The 18,716-nt window shown below is 48.7% G+C and overlaps 8 protein-coding genes across 8 annotated transcripts; 3 read left to right on the top strand and 5 right to left on the bottom strand.

Moving 5' to 3' along the window:
* Nucleotides 1-1,286: 1,286 nt before the first annotated feature.
* On the top strand, nt 1,287-2,144 carry AO090003001047 (uncharacterized protein; the record flags this gene model as incomplete). Its single annotated transcript, XM_001820101.3, has 4 exons — nt 1,287-1,329; nt 1,489-1,658; nt 1,794-1,900; nt 1,964-2,144. 4 exons carry the CDS (start codon nt 1,287-1,289, stop codon nt 2,142-2,144), a joined length of 501 nt encoding a protein of 166 aa, XP_001820153.1.
* A 1,478-nt stretch (nt 2,145-3,622) lies between these two features.
* On the bottom strand, nt 3,623-5,083 carry AO090003001046 (phosphatidyl synthase; the record flags this gene model as incomplete). The annotated part of the gene is made up of 1 exon (XM_001820100.3): nt 3,623-5,083. One exon carries the CDS (start codon nt 5,081-5,083, stop codon nt 3,623-3,625), a length of 1,461 nt encoding a protein of 486 aa, XP_001820152.1.
* A 1,700-nt stretch (nt 5,084-6,783) lies between these two features.
* Nucleotides 6,784-7,826, top strand: gldB (putative glycerol dehydrogenase (GldB); the record flags this gene model as incomplete). Its single annotated transcript, XM_001820099.3, has 2 exons — nt 6,784-7,191; nt 7,257-7,826. The coding sequence occupies 2 exons, from the start codon at nt 6,784-6,786 to the stop codon at nt 7,824-7,826; spliced, it is 978 nt and encodes a 325-aa protein (XP_001820151.1).
* A 6,029-nt stretch (nt 7,827-13,855) lies between these two features.
* On the bottom strand, nt 13,856-14,491 carry AO090003001042 (uncharacterized protein; the record flags this gene model as incomplete). The annotated part of the gene is made up of 1 exon (XM_023235150.1): nt 13,856-14,491. One exon carries the CDS (start codon nt 14,489-14,491, stop codon nt 13,856-13,858), a length of 636 nt encoding a protein of 211 aa, XP_023090196.1.
* A 246-nt stretch (nt 14,492-14,737) lies between these two features.
* AO090003001041 (uncharacterized protein) lies at nt 14,738-15,760 on the top strand (the record flags this gene model as incomplete). Its single annotated transcript, XM_023235149.1, has 3 exons — nt 14,738-14,803; nt 14,908-15,023; nt 15,133-15,760. The coding sequence occupies 3 exons, from the start codon at nt 14,738-14,740 to the stop codon at nt 15,758-15,760; spliced, it is 810 nt and encodes a 269-aa protein (XP_023090195.1).
* A 155-nt stretch (nt 15,761-15,915) lies between these two features.
* AO090003001040 (uncharacterized protein) lies at nt 15,916-16,377 on the bottom strand (the record flags this gene model as incomplete). The annotated part of the gene is made up of 2 exons (XM_001820095.3): nt 15,916-15,977; nt 16,029-16,377. The coding sequence occupies 2 exons, from the start codon at nt 16,375-16,377 to the stop codon at nt 15,916-15,918; spliced, it is 411 nt and encodes a 136-aa protein (XP_001820147.3).
* A 117-nt stretch (nt 16,378-16,494) lies between these two features.
* On the bottom strand, nt 16,495-17,564 carry AO090003001039 (glutathione S-transferase N-terminal domain-containing protein; the record flags this gene model as incomplete). Its single annotated transcript, XM_023235148.1, has 3 exons — nt 16,495-16,747; nt 16,811-17,133; nt 17,223-17,564. The coding sequence occupies 3 exons, from the start codon at nt 17,562-17,564 to the stop codon at nt 16,495-16,497; spliced, it is 918 nt and encodes a 305-aa protein (XP_023090194.1).
* A 227-nt stretch (nt 17,565-17,791) lies between these two features.
* AO090003001038 (uncharacterized protein) lies at nt 17,792-18,490 on the bottom strand (the record flags this gene model as incomplete). Its single annotated transcript, XM_023235147.1, has 3 exons — nt 17,792-17,825; nt 17,919-18,106; nt 18,218-18,490. 3 exons carry the CDS (start codon nt 18,488-18,490, stop codon nt 17,792-17,794), a joined length of 495 nt encoding a protein of 164 aa, XP_023090193.1.
* Between the last annotated feature and the right edge of the window lie 226 nt (nt 18,491-18,716).

The raw sequence follows: 18,716 nt of genomic DNA, 5'->3' as shown, positions 1-18,716 counted from the left end.
CATACAGAGTCAAGATGACGAGGTAAAATACTCGAACGAGACTACCCATATAAATCAAAGCCAGGAAAACAGGATCTCAGAACACCAATGCGAAATAAAACAAGTTTAACTATACCAAGTAAGCCTACAAAACCTTCTAGACACCCAGAAAGTATGGACCTTCACAATGCCCACAAGGACACCAATTCTCGCCATTGATCCATACCTGCTTCACTCTAACACGGCTTCTCTTAACCATCCAGGAACCACAGCAAAACGCACGTCATATAATAAGACATTCGGAACTTATGTCATTGCCCACTGCTGATCCTCAGATCGAGATTAGGCCTGTGGGGGCGCCAGATTGATAAGATCTCCATCGTGGCGTTTTTTGATCTTGCTAACGCGTTTCAGGATTAGTTATCGCTATCTTGCATGGCACTAATTGGAGGATCTAAACTGATAACAGCAGATCTAGGTTACCTATCTCTGTTTGGGAATGGTGAGTTTGGCAAGCTTCATGGAGAACGGAATATGGGGGTAGGAGGTTAGCTTGTGGGAGCTACCCTTTGGTTGTGTGTACGTGCCCTTTTACATTTCGGAGGATTTGGTAATTAGTTAGGGGTGATTGGGTAAGTGTTCGACCATGGTGTTTTCTCTCTTGAGGCTGAGATGGGTGGTTTCCGGTGGTTTGTATATCGTATGTAAAGAGCAGTGTATCGCTATACACTTGCCGAGATAATTGATCTAGACTCACTTAGATTCAACGTACATGGTATTATAACTTGGAGTACACCATAACGCCAGTAGTAAGGTTCGGACATACTTGGAATTATAGACCATGAGTCTAGGGAAGAAGTATAAAAACAAATATGCCGACATAGGTCCAGTGTATATACTTCTTATAATCTGTCGGTTATTGATCCTTGCAGAGCGCGGGGTACTTCATTGTTTTATTTATCTGATCTTTTGTTACCGGGCTGATATTATAATATTGCCTACCTTCTGATAAAGATAATCACCTACTTGAGAAATACGCAATTTTTAACTTAGCCTAATGTCTTCTCTTAGATTTCTTTTTCTTGAAGACTGCTTCTCGGGACCGAACTGTGGGTTCTTATACCTTCGGACCTATGACCTTCGATCATTTGATACCCCGCTTTGTACGTCACGTTCTGCCCCTCCTTGACCGGAGCTAACCTGACCTAACAATAAATCTACCCTTGCTTGTCCTCTCTTCTACTCTCATTCACAACACTCAATCCAAGGATTTGTTTCTTCGTGGTTTCTAGCAATCTACCTACAAAATGTCAGGTAATACCAAGGCTTACTTTGACGTGGAATATGACGGTATGTGTCGTCCATTTTATGTTCTTCTCACCTTTAGTTAGAGACACTGCGGGGTTTACTACCCCTCTATCTTCTTGGATCCAATTCTCCCTCTGTGTCCAGCAAGAGTCTTTCAATCCTGATAGTATATTAGTCACTAACTATTGTTACTTGGTTTAGGCAAGACTGGCCGTATCAACTTCAATCTCTTTGAGAAGGACGTCCCCAGGACTGCCAAAAACTTCCGAGAGCTCTGTACCGGAGTCCACGGTTTTGGCTATGCAGGCTCTGGATTCCACCGTGTGATCCCTCAATTCATGCTCCAGGGTGGTGACTTTACCAACCATAATGTGAGTCTTTTTTTTTTTTTTTTATTTACTATTATTATTATTATTATTATTGCTTGATAGAGAAGGCAATTTGGCTCCCAATCTTGCTATTGTTTGTTTTTATATCCAGACTCACGATTTGAATTTTTGCTACAGGGCACTGGTGGCAAGTCCATCTATGGTACAAAATTTGAGGATGAGAACTTCAAGTATAAGCATAACAAGCCTGGTCTCCTCTCTATGGCCAACGCTGGCCCCAACACGTGAGTCTAGACTTGTCTCTAGTTCCTATGTATCTTGTTTCAGGTTCTGATTAATTATTACAGCAATGGCTCTCAGTTCTTCATCACCACTGTTGTAACCTCGTGGCTTGATGGCAAGCACGTCGTCTTTGGTGAGGTTGCCGACGATGAGTCAATGCGGGTTGTTAAGGAGATTGAGGCCCTTGGCTCTAGCTCTGGTAAACCCAGCAAGCCGATCAAAATTGTCAAAGCTGGTGAGCTGTAAATGCAAGTTTATACTCTCCTCAATCAGGGCGGTATATTTCATAGTTAGCTTAGCTGACGGAAATTCTATTGGTCTTATTCTCTGAGCCTACTATATAGAACCTTTAACTAAGTTAAAGTTACTAAAAGGTGCCATTATCTACTTGATCAATCTCTACTAATCACGGGCTCTTTATTGGATACATAATTGCGAATTCATATAAGTAGGCTACCCTATAATTTGCACCACAGGTATATCTGTAGTTTGTCCTGCGACAAGTGCAGTCCCTTAAGTAATAGACAATATTCAACTGGCTACTTATATCCCAAACAATAGAATAACAATTACTGGTAATATAGGAATAGGGGGTATAATATATAGTAAGATCAATCAACCTATATTCGTACGGAGTACGACATAGAAGACTAATTCACAACGCTAATTCATCATAAACCAGGATATTTAACCAACAACAACCACTAAACTTTCCAACCACAATTACAATTTCCTGCGATCTCTGTATTTCGAAAACCTACCTCACAGTACATAAACACCTTACATCAAAGAAACAATTTCCCCTCGTGGCAACAAACCCCATAAAGCCTACATACACGAAAGATACCGATGCAACCCTACTAGTTAATCTTTTCCGGTCAGCCGCGCCGACCCCGAACACGGGATGGCAAATATACCCGAGCATCCTTCGGAATGCATGTTTTGACCTCCTCGGGTGTGGCTGTGGTTAGGTTGGCGTCTAAGCGAAAGGCGAAACATGCCATACATTAGCCCATTGGTATCCGTATATGCCGAGTTCTCCCGTCGGCGAAAACTTTGTGGTAGAGTTTTTTCTCTCTGTCTTTCTTTCTTTCTTTCTACTGTAGATGCCGAGATGGAGGTTATTTCTTAGATGGTTATTTTGAATGGAGTTTGGGGTGGGAATGGGTGGAATTGGGAGATTGGGATTACGTGTTTCGAGAGCTTTTAAGTCTTGTAATGTTTAGAGTATAATTTCTTTCTATGGTTGGACTATAGCTACGCATTGGGTCGAGGATTAAGTTCGACTACATCAGAATGTCGTCAACGACTCGAGAAGATTTTGGAACAGAGTTTTGCTTGCGGTCGTGCCACAGGCGCTTCAATTGCTGCTAAGAATCTAAGCCAAAGAAATCTATAGTGTAGTATCCAAACCCAGTTGAACCTCATGATGTTTTTAAACAAGACTTGTTCATTGATGCCCTTGCATCATCACATAAAAAGAATCCCAGTCTAAATTGAAGAATGTAAAGGAAATGAATCAACCATCGCACTGTGGTTTCAGGCGAAATGGTGACAATGGATATCAAAAGTTCAAACCCGTGAAAAAAGATGAAAGACGCTGTTGGGTAGCATCAAAGTGGGAGAAAAGAAATAGAGTAGATAAAAGAAAATCAAAGGAATCAACCAAACGCCAGGGAAACGTGAGTTCCTTGTTCCTTTTAAGTTTTGGGCATGATCGTCGTTTATTCGACAGCGGAGCCGCTGTCACCGCCGGTAACGGGGTTCACCTTGGGGTTCCACTTGAACTTGAACTCCTTGCCAAGCTCCTTGCGGACGGCAGCCTTGACGGCCTCCAAGACGTTGGGGAAGACACCGAAGTTGGCGGGGTTGTTCTCATCGTTGTCACCACCCTGGAAGACACCAGTGCGGACCAAGCAGGTGTTCCAGCCGTGCATGTTACCACCGCAGATGTCGGAAGCCGGGTTGTCACCAACCATGTAGATGTTCTGGGGGAGACGGTTCTCGTTGTGGATCTGCTCCATCCACGACTTGAGGACCTCATCGGCGTAGGTGTAGGTGGCACGCTCGGGCTTGCCGTAGACGACACGCTCCAGGTCGACACCGGTGAGAGCCTTGTACTGAGCCTCAATGGAGATACGGAAAAGACCCTGGGTGAGACGCGGGGGTCCCTGGTGGTCGGTAGGCATGATCAGGTCACCCTGAGAGAAGTAGATAGGAATGCGAGAGGCGACGGGGTCCTTAGCACGGGTCAACAGCTTGCCGTCCTCGGCGAGCAAGAGATCCAGGATCAGCTGCATGTCGGTAGCGTAGTCACGAGAGTCGGCAAAGACCAGGATCGCGTCGAACTTCATCTTGGAGAAGTCGCGGGGCTTGGCCTGAGCGCGGTCTTCCTCTGTGAAGTGTCCCCAGGGAGACACCGTGGGGTCCCAGGCGACAATGTCCTTGGGGTGGACGACGTTCTTGAAGCCATAGTTCTCCGCGACCTCACGGATCTTCTGGCCCTCACCACCGAGGACAAGCACCGTGTCGTAGTACTCAGCCAATGCCTGCATTGGGGTGTGAGACTGGATGAACTGGTCGGTCGAGATGGGAACACCGAGAACCTCGGTGAGCTGCTCGCAACGGGCAGCCTCGGTCTTACCACCACCGTTGGTGAGCAGAATGTAAGGAATCTTGATGCCCAGCTCGTTGTCACCGTTGAGCATCTTCAGGGCCTCCTTGGCCGGCTCAATGGCATGGTTACCGTGAGCCAGGACACCATCGATGTCGAAAGCAAAGGCCATGTTCTTGGCCGCAGCGACCTTCTCCTTGGACATGTCCTGGACCTGAGAGGCCAAGAGATCGCGGGACACCGAGTTACCATCAGCGGTGACCACGGATGCCAGACGAGACACACGAGGAGATCTGGGGATAGGGAGGGAGGTGCCGAAGGAGTTGCGAGAGCCACGACGGTCCCGTGTCGAAGGAGCCAGGCTCAGGTTGTGCATGTACTGGGCAGCATCGCTGATGGAGCTGCGGGTTGCGGGGATCTCAATGGTGGCACCCGCATCGTTGGGGATGGGCAGAGAACCCGCCATGCTGCCACGGCCATCTCTGGGGGAGCGAGCAGCGGGGGCCGGAGCAGTACCGGGCGCCGCAGGGGCGGGATCAACAGCGAAGTCAGCGTCGTCGAAGCGAGGCATTGTGGAAGATAAGTCGAGATAGATAGATGGAATTGATAAGGAGTTTCCCTAGGAGAGAGGAGAGGATAGGGAGCGAAGGAGGGGTGATATGATGATGTATATATAAGAGGTGATGATATCACTCCTGGAAAGAAGACAAGGATCGACAGCCAACAAGCTTCCTCAAGCTATAGGGCAGTGTCCTGGGAGTGTTGTGAGAGGTAGAAGATGAAAGATGATAACCATTGACTTGGAGGAGGGCAGTCTGGATACTAATATATAACACCGTGCCAGTGGCGGTCAATTCCAATTCCATAAAAGAGATGTATTATTTCTCTTTTTTTAATTCTGGGATTTTTTTTATTACCCTGCACGCAACCATCATAACCCAGGGGGATCCACTTTGGATTTTTTTTTCGAAGGCGTATCATCATGGATGAATTCCTGAGAATTATCGTCATCAACGAATTTGGCATTTGCATAGACCTGATTCGAGGATGGCCGGAGATACGCTGGCTGCGGGTACGGCGGAGTCTCACTAAACCCCTTTCAGCCTCGCAAAGGGAAGTTATCCGTGGATCGTGGCCCTCGTATTGTAAAATTACTGACCACCCAAGGACCCTGTGGTATTGAGAAAGTGTAATACCTCCAGTTCCTTACCTGAAAGGTACTTGCCTACTACGGAGTAGGTAGGAGTTCAGTCCCCCCGTCCGCTTTTTTCTGCCACCATCAGAGAGAAAGCTGCCTAAGGCTAGTGCAGGACAGCGGGGCGGGAGGGTTACAGTAGAAGTCCCTCTTCCTCCGCTCCATTGGCCCTGAACGCCTTCTTTCTTTTTTCCAACCACCCTCCTTCCGACTTCTTCCCTCCCTCACTGAACGAACGAGCATCCAAATAGCTGATCCCTCCGAGCCAGCATGAAGCCATCCTGCACGATGACTGGACAGGAGAGGTTCCAGTGGGTCTCTCGAGTGGCGAATAATTGGCCGTCAAAGATTTCCACCCATGGAAGCGCTTGAGATCGATGGAGACGATGACGATCGAGCGGGCGACGGCGGGTCAAACGCTCGCGCCGTTTCGACTCTGAACGCGAGTGATGTCATGGCGGCTTTCTCGGCTGGTGGAGTCCCGTTCATTGCTCATTTCTCATTTCATTTCATTTCATTTCATTTCTCGCTGCAACCGCTGGGGTTTTGTTGTTGTTGTCGACGATGCCGTCATGGAGTGGGGATTGCGGATGGACTAGAAAGACTAGTAGCAGGTATACTTACTGTGTATAGCTGTAGTGTACGGAGTACCGTACTGCATGTATGTAATTTCACATCACATCATTCTCACATCAACAGAGAGACATTTCTGGAAAGATATCGATGAGGAAGGTATAGAATGATAGAAGATGAAGATACAGAAACTGCTGCCGAAAAGAAGAGAACTCGATCGTCGGAGGTAGAAAGTGTAATAAACCATCAACCAGTGTGTAGGGTGCTAGCCAGTGTAAACCAGATTAATTAATGGAACTTAACTAAACCCCTCCCTGTAGTTGTTGTTCCACCCCACCTTTTTCTGGGAGCTTCTCTCTCTCGCCAATATACTACCCCTCCTCTATATTTTCCTACTATACCACCACAAACCCCTCTTCCCCTGATTTCCCTAAAAGCTTCTCATTTTTGAGTTCCTTTCTCTTGCAATAGACCCCCAATTCTCATTATCACAACCACCCAACATGTCGAACGGAAAGACTTTCACGCTGAGCAATGGCGTTAAGATCCCCGGTGTCGGTTTCGGTACCTTCGCCAGTGAGGGCTCCAAGGGCGAGACCTACCAGGCTGTCACCAAGGCCCTCGAGACCGGATACCGTCACTTGGACTGTGCCTGGTTCTACCTCAACGAGGATGAGGTTGGTGATGGTATCCATGACTTCCTCAAGAAGAACCCCTCCGTCAAGCGGGAAGACATCTTCGTCTGCACTAAAGTCTGGAATCACCTCCACCGTCCCGAGGACGTCCAGTGGTCCGTTGATAACTCCCTGAAGAGACTCCGACTGGACTACGTTGACCTCTTCCTTGTCCACTGGCCCATTGCCTCCGAGAAGGAGGACCAGGAGAAACCCAAGATTGGCCCTGACGGCAAGGTATGCAGCACATCATCCTCTGCCATCTAGTTTGACGTCCGGTACAACTAACCGAACCATCACAGTACGTCATCCTCAAGGAGCTCACTGAGAACCCCGAGCCCACATGGCGCGCCATGGAGAAGATCTACAGGGACGGCAAGGCCAAGGCCATCGGTGTTTCCAACTGGACCATCCCGGGTCTCGAGAAGCTGTTCAAGTTCGCCGAGATCAAGCCTCATGTCAACCAGATTGAGATCCACCCCTTCCTGCCCAACAACGAGTTGGTCCAGTTCTGCTTCAAGAACGACATCCTCCCCGAGGCCTACTCGCCCCTGGGCTCCCAGAACCAGGTGCCCACCACCGGCGAGCGGGTCAGCGAGAACAAGACCCTCAACGAGATCGCCCAGAAGGGCGGCAACACCCTGGCCCAGGTGCTCATTGCCTGGGGTCTGCGTCGCGGCTACGTGGTGCTCCCCAAGAGCTCCAACCCCGCCCGTATCGAGTCCAACTTCAAGAGCATCGAGCTGACCGACGAGGACTTCGAGGCCGTCAACAAGGTCGCCGAGGGTCGTCACTTCCGCTTCGTCAACATGAAGGACACCTTCGGCTACGATGTCTGGCCTGAGGAGACCGCCAAGAACCTGTCTGCTTGAACAAACAGACCAGGGCTCTGGAGGGGACAATAGACTTCTTTTCTTTATGCGGGACATAAACAATTGGAGTTGTTCAGGAGGTCCAAAACATATAGTATACATTGGCTACATATTCCCATAGTATAGTATGAAACGAAGAAATGTAACGGCCTACGATATCACAACCAACTTGGATGGAATACTTTGTAAAGAACATAACATAGAAAACTTACCAGGTACCATACAAGAAACACAAAATAGAATAATAATAAACCAAACCAAACAATCCCAAAAATCATAAAATTTAAATTTTCAATAGAGACCGATTTATTTCTGAATTAATTTTTAGCCGCCAAGGGAATACACACACACCCCCTTTGGCAAGAAAAGTGAGAGAAGAACCAATACAATAAAAGTTGAAGCTCTATGGAACCATGCCTCGAAGCAGTTACCCCTGCGACCTGCATCCTACTACTGTAATTAGCACAGGTGAGAAGGTGGACTCGGAGGACTGTCCTCCATGACATGCGACAGGTCGGCTAACGCTCTAGTAAGTTAGGTGGTATGACGCTATGCCGGGAAAGTAAAGGGAAATTACAACCTGAGTACAACAACCATAATTACTACATGTCCATACTACATTACCCTTGTTCATGTCATATCCTATTGAGTTCGGGAATTCAATTGAGTTTTTGATAGTTACACAGAGTTGATAGTAGAGTTCTTACTTTCGCAGTGTGAGGAAACTGAAACTACACAAAAAAAAGCAAATAGATATACAACAGTAGTTCATATATTGAGCATCAACCACCATCAATACAGGAAGGACCTTTTACATGTACCAACCAGATAGGCAGAAGGCAGAAGGCCCATCAAACAAAAAGCCTCAAAAAACAAAACGATCGGAAAATCCCGGAGTCTCTCCCCTTCCCTCTCCGGTGGGCAAATCCGGAAAAGCCCTAAAACACCGAACCCCCCAATGCGGTAAAGCACCGTGCAACCCCCCAAGTGGAACCGTGACCATTCCAAAACCTAACCCTACAAAACCGTAACCCTAGCCTTTTCTTTTCTCCCAGCCAGCATGTCGGGAATGACGTGGGATGCAATCATAAACTCGGGTTTCCGCGGTGGGGAAACCGATGAAATGGGAAAGGTGTAGAATATGAATGGAGAAGGGGGGTTCCACTTAGTCTTAGGTGGAAGGGTACAGGTACCTTAGACGACTTACATTTGCAATTGGTGCGTTGCGATGATTTGATGGAGGACGGGATATGGATTCCCACTTGGAAGTTTTTGAGGGATTAAATTTGGGGCATTGTTTGATTTGACTTTTTACTCTTTTGGTCAATTTTGGGGCAGATGGGCATGGGTAGCGTCGGCTCTATTCTTATCCTGTTGATACGGTGGTAGTGTCGGTGGTAGTATACTTAGGTACAGTGATGGATGTAACTGAGTGGTTCGTCCTTGTTCTATCAAACTTAAAGTATGGTTCAGGAACCGAGGGACAGCCCGCTCCATATTCCTTTTCTGTAGGATAATGCATTGCGCCAAGTATGGTTGGCTTGTTGGTCGTTCTTTATTTGGTTTTATCTCAGGTAATGGATACCCGGTGAGTTGAGTTGGAAGGAATGTTTCATGATAGACGGTTGGAGGGTGCGCTCTCCCAAGGGATTGGATCCAGATAAGCCAGAGGCGTTCTGATAGAGGGACAAACCTGGATGTTGAGAGTAAGGATGGTTGATACATACATGCCGCAGTGCAGCAGATCTCTCACAGAGGTACACTTTTTATCGACAGGGATTCAAGTGAAGAAAAGGTAAACTTTCCTTTTCCTACTGAAGATGCTAATTCTGCTAAGAGTAGCCAAGTTCTGTACCGTGAAGATCGGAGATCGATAGGTAGACAGTTCTCCGGAGATGGTTTGATGGTGGTCGGGTTTTGGTTGCTCGTTGGAGATATCTCGGTCGAATTTGGTTAGGAAGCAGTGGGGAGGGGAAGATGATATCATTCTGCATCGAGGGGGTTTGGCTATATTCATTCATTTTGTTCTTTTTGCTGCTGCAGTTATAATAATAATAATAATAACCATTGGAAAATGAGGTATTAACTGGACGTCGGGTATCAATACCAGTAAAGGTATTACGAGGGTGGCATAACATACACCACTGGATATCAGTTTCACCACATCTGCAGGTAGTTCATCATCACCAACATGATTGCACCGTACTATGGAGTAGATGGAGTCCAGATAATAAGACTTGCTCCATAATAATGGGTTTACTTTTCGTGATGATCCCACATCCCGAGCCCCTCTACGGAAAGACTCGGTAGCCTACCTGCCGGATAGGATGATGAATGCTGCCTTCTCCCGAAAGAGCATTTCTCTTAGAGGAGGTTAAGCGAGATCTGAGAGTTGATCTGACAAAGATCGGCATCAAGGCCCGAGGAGTGAATGAAAGCCGGGGGTTCATGTACGGGGGTATGTACAGAGTAAACAACAGCAGAGCAGGATTCAATGTAAGTGGATGCATAAATCACATGCAACCCGACACAAACACCGCCGATCAGGCTCTGTGCGTTTTTACTCCATTTTCTGCCCCGGATTTCTTCATCGCCCCAGACAGCAAGAAACAGAAAAACAACACGAATAACATTATTGTGGATGTAAATAGCAAAACCCCGTGTCTAACCCAACGCCATCCAAATCCCGAGGTCATTAATGGTCGAAAGCAAATATTGACAGCATTATGAATATGTACAGCCCTTCAGTCCCACTCTATTACACTTTGTACCAGGGCAACAAGCCGAAAAATAGCCTTCATGAAGATACGTTAAAAATGCTCGGACGGACCGTCAAGGTCACGATCGCACTCGCCTTGGCATCGGGGTTGACCCGGCATGGGCCTTGAAAAGACTGGAGCTCTTCAGCGAGCTACTGTCTAATGACGCTCGAGTGTCACTCCGGGTGCTGACACGGGAGACTTTTTTCGATGCGCCACTCCCCGCTATTGTCGTCCGGGGAGACTTGGGGGTCAGCTTTTTGCGTGTTTCGGGCGGGCTCATGCTGGTGGACGGTGATGCACTGGTGTCAACGGCTGCAGTAGGTTTGGGTGTTCCCAGTCGCCGCACACGCCGCGCGCGAGGAGTTGCAGTAGTCGCTGCAGTAGTCGATGCAGCCGGCACGGTGTCACCACCAGTTTTCGACGGGCCCTGCGAACGCGTAGTGCGACTACTGGTCGCCTTCCTTTTTTCTGGATTTTTAGATTTCCCTCCCCGGCCAGTAGCGTCATCGCTACTCCCCTCTCCACTCTCACCTTCGTACTCAACGAGTCGCTCGTCGTTCCATGACACCCTCTTTGCGGATGCGCATCGTCGACTGGAATCGCGTGCAGATTTGTTGTCATCTGAAGTGGCCTCGGAGTCCGTTGTTTGTTGAGCCAAGGTCTGTAGCGTATACTTCGGTAACATCGCATCTCCTTTATTCTGTCGCGTGTTCCGACGAGTCGCTAGTGCCAGTTCCTGGGCTTCTGTCTTTTTGAGAAAGACGAATTCGGTTCCCTTCGCACGACGAAGCGTTAACGTGTTGCGAGCCGCCGTAGTCGTCGTAGTCATCCGCGGCGGGGCCTTGACACTACGAGTTCGGGTGCTCCGACGGGGACTGGAAGGCGATTGATCTTCTTTTTCGTCAATGTCCTTGCCCGGAACCTTGGATGGAGACAACTGGGCTTTCAGCGGTGAGGGTGAATTGGCATCCAGATCCTCCAGGACCCGACGACCTTGCGGTGTGGGAATATCGGGGATCTCCACGTATACCTGGTCGGCTTTCTCTTCTGTAACCATCGCGGCTGCTGCGGCTTTGGCCTCTCGCTTGGCTTTCGCTTTGGACAAAAAGTTACTGAGTAACTCGGCATCCTCGCCATCCAAAGAGCTACGTAGTGCCGATCGAACCAAAGTCGACTCCTGTTCTGCAGTCAGGTCCTGCACGGGTGCCGCTGCTGGCGGTTCTGTGGCGTCCGTCTGCTGCACACTCTCTGGGGAAACCGTTGCAGAGGTCTGTGATTCGCATTGTCCAGACTGTAGATCATCCGTCATAGTGGCATCCAAAACAGCATCATTTTCCTGCTCCTCTATATTCTCCGGAGGACCAGCTTCCAGAGAGCTAGACTCAGGCAGGTCAGCCTGGGGCTGACCGAGATCATCACATTCCTTTATATCGGCAGTGGTTCCATCCATCCCACTTTGTAAACCATGTAGCGTGCGGGGATAGGCCGCGGGGGCAGCCAATCTGGTAGGCGTGTCTGGGCTACGATCCAGCGATTCGTCACTTTCAACCGTATCCGGCAAAATTTCATCACCTGACGTAGCAGTATCGTGTGCGTTTGGATAACTAATGTCGCTGTCGCCGTCGTCGCTGGCTCCTAGCGGCTGAGAATCGGCTACGATAGGCTCGGAGCCGTCCACGAGACCGCGATAGGCGGGAAATTTACCTACTAAAAGTCAAATCCGGCTCCCTCAGAACAACAACATGATATGGACACGCGATGGTGACTTACGTCTTTTCCCACTGGCCTCTGACTCCCATTTTGTCTCTAGAAAAGAGCGTCCTCGGGATGTCGTTGCCTCTCCTTGTTCCTCGGAATTATGCACAAGACACCGTCTCTTGACGCCGCGCATATACTCTTCATTCCGCGACGTGTTGATTTCAGTGTAGAGGTCATCGTGGTCATTAGGACCACTCTGCGCGGAAATCAAGCGCTGCAGCGCCTTCATACTGTTGAACGAGGAGCGGAAGCGCTTCCACACTTTCCGCGATTTGGGACGCGCCAGAAACGGGGTGGACGGTTGACGATCCCAGATGCGCGGGACAGGTTTCGCAACTTTGACAGGAGTAAATCGGAACCTTTCTTCTTGGAGTTGTTGGAATTTAGGATTTGGAAAGGAACTGTAGGAACCGCGCGATTTGCAAAAGGTCAGCGATTGTTTCAGGTAGCATGACAGTCGTTGTATGTGTAGGGCTTGCGTCAAGTGACTGAGATTTCCCCGTTGGGACAGTCACAGCATCGGGAACAAAAAAGGGGGGTTCAAGGCAAACAGATCAATGCCTCGGCTTGGGATAGAAAGATTACTTGTGTCCCCCAAAAACTTGATACGCGGAATGTGTAAGTGGAAGATATAATTACCATTTTTGTAAATCAGGTTCTGCCCGCATCGCAGGCGAGTCGGTGGTTGACATTATTTCGTTCACCAATGCGAGGAATGGAAACAATCGTGACGTCAAACGGCGACGGTATAGGCACTGACTATGGGCGCTATTGATGTCTTGATATGTCGATACACAATCTCATAAATATGAAGGGATCTGATAGTAATGCAGAGTGAGGTCGACTCGTGGTAAGCGATAGAGGTGCGCGTGGAGACTGGAGTTAAATAAATGAAATGATGGACTAGAGTGAATTGTTTTCGTTGGATTTCGCCCGGGCCGTTGCTGTGCCAACGACTGCTTAGATCACAAAGGTTGAAGAGCCCAATGTCAACTTTGACCAATGAAGAACGGAGTTCTGGTCCTTTAAGAAATGTTTTCTTTACCTTGAATGGATCATTAGGTTTGTATGTGGGCTAACTTAAATGTCTATGATATAATGATCCATGTTTAGATCGCCGTTGGATGTTCATCCTTGACTAAACTTGAACCACCATCACCGCCTCCAACTTGGACTGACTGCAATTTCGGACCTCACTTTTCTTTATTCTAGTAGACATCTATGGATGGTAAAACGCTTTAGATTCGATCGCCCATCCCATTCCAAGTATATCCTTGGGAACCCCCACAAAGTCGACAATCATATCTCATAAATCATTCATGTCTCAAACCAGGAATCACACTCAAATCTCCCAAGCAAAGAAGCACCAAAGAACACAAAAGCACCATGAACACCATGTTCACCTGTAACCCATATCCCTAGAATAATTTCTCCTCCATATCCCTATCATCAAATGGGTCCCCGAACTCATCTATGTACCACAACGGTCAGCCGTAATCCAAACCACACCTAGAAGTAACGACCCCAGCCAGCAAGCCAGAACGCGAAGTAGAACCCACCTAGGTTAAAGTCCTGATCAATCACATATTCCATTGCCCGGTGGTATTCCTCCTCCGCCCGTTTGTTCATCCACGATGCCCCCGGTTGCTGCTGCTGAGCGGATGTCATCTCCGCCGACCCTCCAGACGTATTAGTATTCCCCAGTCCGGCGAGCCCTCCGACGTCAGCTGATACTGATTGTGTCTGCGATCCAGGCGGAGAGAGCTCTGAGGTGCCTGGGAACTGGGAGGTGGCGCTACGCATGTTCGTGGGGGTACGGGATCCGACTGGGGAATCTTCGGAGTGCATGTGGGAGGATTCGGGAGAAGAGGCCATTTGGGAGTCTCCGTCAGGATCTGGGTTGGTTTGGTTAGTGGGATCTAGAATTCCGGGCTTGGGGAAGCGGATGTGGGGATAAAAGAGTGATGGAAAGAGAGACTCGATGGCGGGAGGAGGGTGCACAAAGAGAAAAGTGAATGTACATACCAGTAGCCATACTGCAAGTGAACACGAGTATCTCCTGCTAAGAGTCGCGAAAGCGGGGATTGATATATTCAGCTCAGGGCAATAGGATTTATTGTGAGCTGGTTTGACGTGGTGGTTCATGCGGAAGGCGGAGTAAACCCCGAAAGAACCTTAACTAAGCAACAGCAGATTTTCCCTCATTCGAATTTAATGGCTCTCACTTCTCTTTCCCCTCCCTCGTCACTCTTTTTTACTCCCCCAATTTTCTTACTCTTGGAGAGAGTTTGGTCGCATTTCTTTATCTTTATATACATTATTTGCATCTGGAAACCCTTGTTCTTTCTGCATCTGCATTTTCCTCTTTTGCCATAGACTAATCGTGTAACAATGAGCGCAAAGCCCTCCGCTGAAACACCCGATGCCTGGGAAGAAGACTGGGAAAGACAAGCCGATGTATGCCTTCCTTCTCACTATACATAGCCGTATTCTAGAATCGAATCAACCGCTCTGGATTCACTTTCTATAATCCACTGATTTGACCTCGAACTCCTCTGCAGACCTTAGCGTCCGACCCCACCCCGCCTCCACCGGAAAAGAAAGTATCCTCCAAAGTGACCAAAGCGCAGCGCAGGGCGCAGCAAGCGGAATTCAACCGGCAACTATGGGCGGAAGCGTACGTATATCTTCTTCTTCTTCTTCTTCTTCTTCTTCTTCTTCACAACTGGTCTCTTGTGCTGTCTATGTCCTGAGCAATCGCATTCTGACCGTTCTTTCACGAACAGCGAAACTCCGCAAACGTTTCATTTCCTGGAATCGCGCTCCAATGTCCCTCTCAAACAGGAGTTCAAACCGACTGTGACTCTTCTGAGTCGCAATCCACACTCTTCCCGGCAATCGTCATCCGTCAACGCCACAGCCGCTGGTCTTGGACGACTGGCTCTGAACAGTGACAATGACGACGATTCCGACGATGACAACAAACCACCAGAGCCTACTCCCGAGGAACGCCAAGCCATTGCGCTGCGGAATCGGGAAGAGAAGCAACGCAAGTACGAAGAAGTACGTGAAAGATTGTTCGGGAGCCCCTCTGGCACTACGTCAGGCGCATCGTCGCCACGCAGTGGGACCCCACCAAAGCACGAGGGTAGAGGAAAAGGGAGAAGCCGTGGTAGTGGAAGAGACAACAATCGGGATAAGAGAGATTCTTCGGCGGCATCCGGGAAATCTAAACAGCTCTACGATCCCGAATCCCCAAAGCCAAGTTATGTACAGAGGAAAGAGAAACAACCGACCAGTGACCAAATTGGAAACGACCAACAACCTCTCCGGCAGCCCATCCGCAGCCCTCGGGGCCCGGACAGCAGTGGTAGAGGCGGTTTCCGATTCAACAGAGGCGCCAGATCGACATAATCGACGCAAAGGGAAATGCTCTCTCATTGGGACGGGTCTGGCCACGACCCATTAGGACTACTGATCACTTGGAGGGTATCCCTCCAACAGTCTCGTGCCACACCCCTTCAGCAGACTGTTCCAAGATATTTTTAATCCAGTCCCCTAAACAGTGATCATGGAAGAGATCTCCCAGAGTTGATCGCACTCGCCAGCAGAGAAGTGTTGGGGCGGTTTTCTGGACGAGCGTCAGCCTCAGGACAATAGATTCCTCATTAAGGGAACCTACGGGCATATCGTTCATAACTGTCAATATAGAGTTCATCGTCACTTGTCGCTTTGACGTGCTCATTAGCTTCGATCGCGTTAACCCAGGCGCCCCATCGGCTCCCTGCGTCGGGGTCCGGCCAAGCGCGGTAGGGCTTCAGGACGCGGCTCAATCGGATGATCCAGGGAGCCACCTGGACATCCACAAATGATATATTAGCTCCCAGGAAGAATGGGCCTTGTGAGTCGGCGGCATTCACTAGCGTAGCGAATGCATCCTTAAGTTCTTGCGCATTTGAAATCTGCTTCTGCTCATCCTGTTCCTGAAGGACACGGTAGAAGTTGGGCACTATGTTGCGGTTGATCTGCATTCATTAGTGTATGCCCCTTACGGGCATTAAATTGCACGAAACTTACAAAGTCTGCCCAGAGTCGGCAATAGGCTCGCAATTTCGCATCCCCTGGAGGGAGCAGAGGCGGCCCGGTGTTCAAGTCTTCAAGCTGCATGAAAGTGTCAGTGTCTCATCTGGTTTGACTCGCTTCAAAGTTGTGGGGTTTGATACATATTCTAGCAAAACAGTACTTTCATGTGACCCCCAATCTCCGTGCCGCAGGGCAGGGACAAGGCCCCTTGGGTTCACCTCCAATAGGGACTGAGGCTTTTTGTAGGGGTCTACCTCGATATACTGATACGGAATGCCCTTGGCCTCCAAGGCTATCCATACACGCTGCACGAAGGGACTGGGGGAAATTAGTTTGAAGTACATTCAGATTATTGGAGATTCCTAAATCTGTAGTACGTACCAGAAACAGCTGCCGTACAGTTTCAATTCATTCTCGCTGGAATGGTTAGACACCGTCAGGGCAGCCAAGCCGGTGGCTTTTGTGTGATAGGTCTTCTGCGAAGGTTGGTTTTGGGTAGACATTGCCCTGACCTTTTGGGCGGGTTGAATTAGACTCCGAGAATAGACAGCTGGTGGTAAACAAATGGCGGGAAATTCCAGGTAGGATAACAGCCGCTGTCTTTGTGTTTGGAAAAGGGATCTGAGGAACATTGAAAATGAAACCATGCAACAACTTGTGAGAAAGCGGGGAAAAGGAAAGAGAGACGCAGGAATGATTGATTGCTGTTGATGTGACGTAAGGCTCGTCTCTGGCTTTTTCTGGGATAGAAAACAAAAGCCAAAATTCAACGAATAGAGAATTTTTAACTTACCGAACTTGCCTTCTTTTTCTCTCTCGCCTCCTTCAGCAAATACCGCTGAACACTATTCTTCTTCACCCGATCACTCTCTTCTAATGTATGCCGATGCCCACCGCTGACCCCGTCATTCTTCCCATTGGCGCCGTTGCCGTTAACTCGCTGGATGGTAAAGAACCGCTGTCCATTGGCCCCAGGATGACCTTCAGGCAACGGCGGATTAGGCGTCAGCACACCAAATGGCTGGCGATCTCGAGGCTCCGGATCGTCAGGTGGAGGAAACACCGCATTTCCGCTGGACATTGACTCCGCGCCCAGAACCGCCCCGGCGTCATTGGCGGCGCCTTCCGCAATCATCATTGGGCTGTACCCAGGGAAATACTCCGTGATCTTGATCTTCACATCGCAGAGATCCCGTTGGCGCGCTGTTCGTTTCCGCTTTTTCTTGTTCGGATCATCGGACTTGGGAGTCCCGGGCGGACGACCTTTCAGTCGACAGTCCCAGTAATGAGATATGAGCGGCTTGCGTTTGTAATGCTGCGTAGAACGGTGAGAATAGATGTTATCCACATGTGGGAAATAAGTCAGGAATCTATCGTGCTTTTATCAGATCGTTGTCTACCGCATGATTTTATGCAAGTTCCCCATTCCCCTCCGCTCTCGCTCTGGTAGGTACATATATAGAAAAAGCTGACGTGGGAATAAACATACTGCTCTTCACTTAGCACGATCGTCTCATCCACATTAAATAACCTTTCTCTCCACAGGTCCAGGTCAGGGGGATCCAAGACCGATGGCATGTCTCGAAGGTACCCGCCCTGTTTGGGTGAGAAGATCGAGGCCTCGGAGAAGGTATTGCACTGTGGTTGCATGCGCAGAGAATGGGAATCGTCGCGGGCCTTTTCCATTTAGCCATGGTTCGAGTATTTGCCGGATTTTGTATGAAAGTGGGCTTGCTACTGGGAATACCCAGCTTATGTATGGGCATGTATGTGTGTATCAATACTTACAAGCAGATTGTATGATTCTCGAAATGATCGGTCATCATTTTGCTCCTCTTGTTGCTGGATTGAATATGAGTCTAAGACTCCAACGGCGGTTTGTAGGGGATGCAATGACTGTGCGTCGGTGGACTCGGCACTCGGGACATGTTCTTGTATATCATGTTGGTGGTGTTGTGCTTGTGCTGCTGCCAATGTGGATGCATCCTCAGCAACACCGGATAGCGCGTCAAGATGTAGCGAATGGGGAATATCTGAGGAATGAATTCCCGGATTATTCATTCTGAGCTGAGAAAGGGAATAAAATTTTCACAGAGCAAGAGGGCAAACAATATCAATGGTGGAAGTAAATAATTGTAGATGGAAAGGGATGCTGCTTTTGCGAAGGGGAAAATGAGAAATGGCGGGGAGGTTGAAGCGGCAGGGGCTTTTTAACTGGCAGAAAATCCGTTGAAAAACCAGAGAAATGAATTACTAAATAAAAGACGGAACACTGCATAAGATCTAT

Source organism: Aspergillus oryzae, chromosome 2 (genome assembly GCF_000184455.2).
Source record: "Aspergillus oryzae RIB40 DNA, chromosome 2".
In the NCBI taxonomy this organism is placed as follows: Eukaryota; Fungi; Ascomycota; class Eurotiomycetes; order Eurotiales; family Aspergillaceae; genus Aspergillus; species Aspergillus oryzae.
This window is presented reverse-complemented; position numbering and strand designations above follow the sequence as displayed.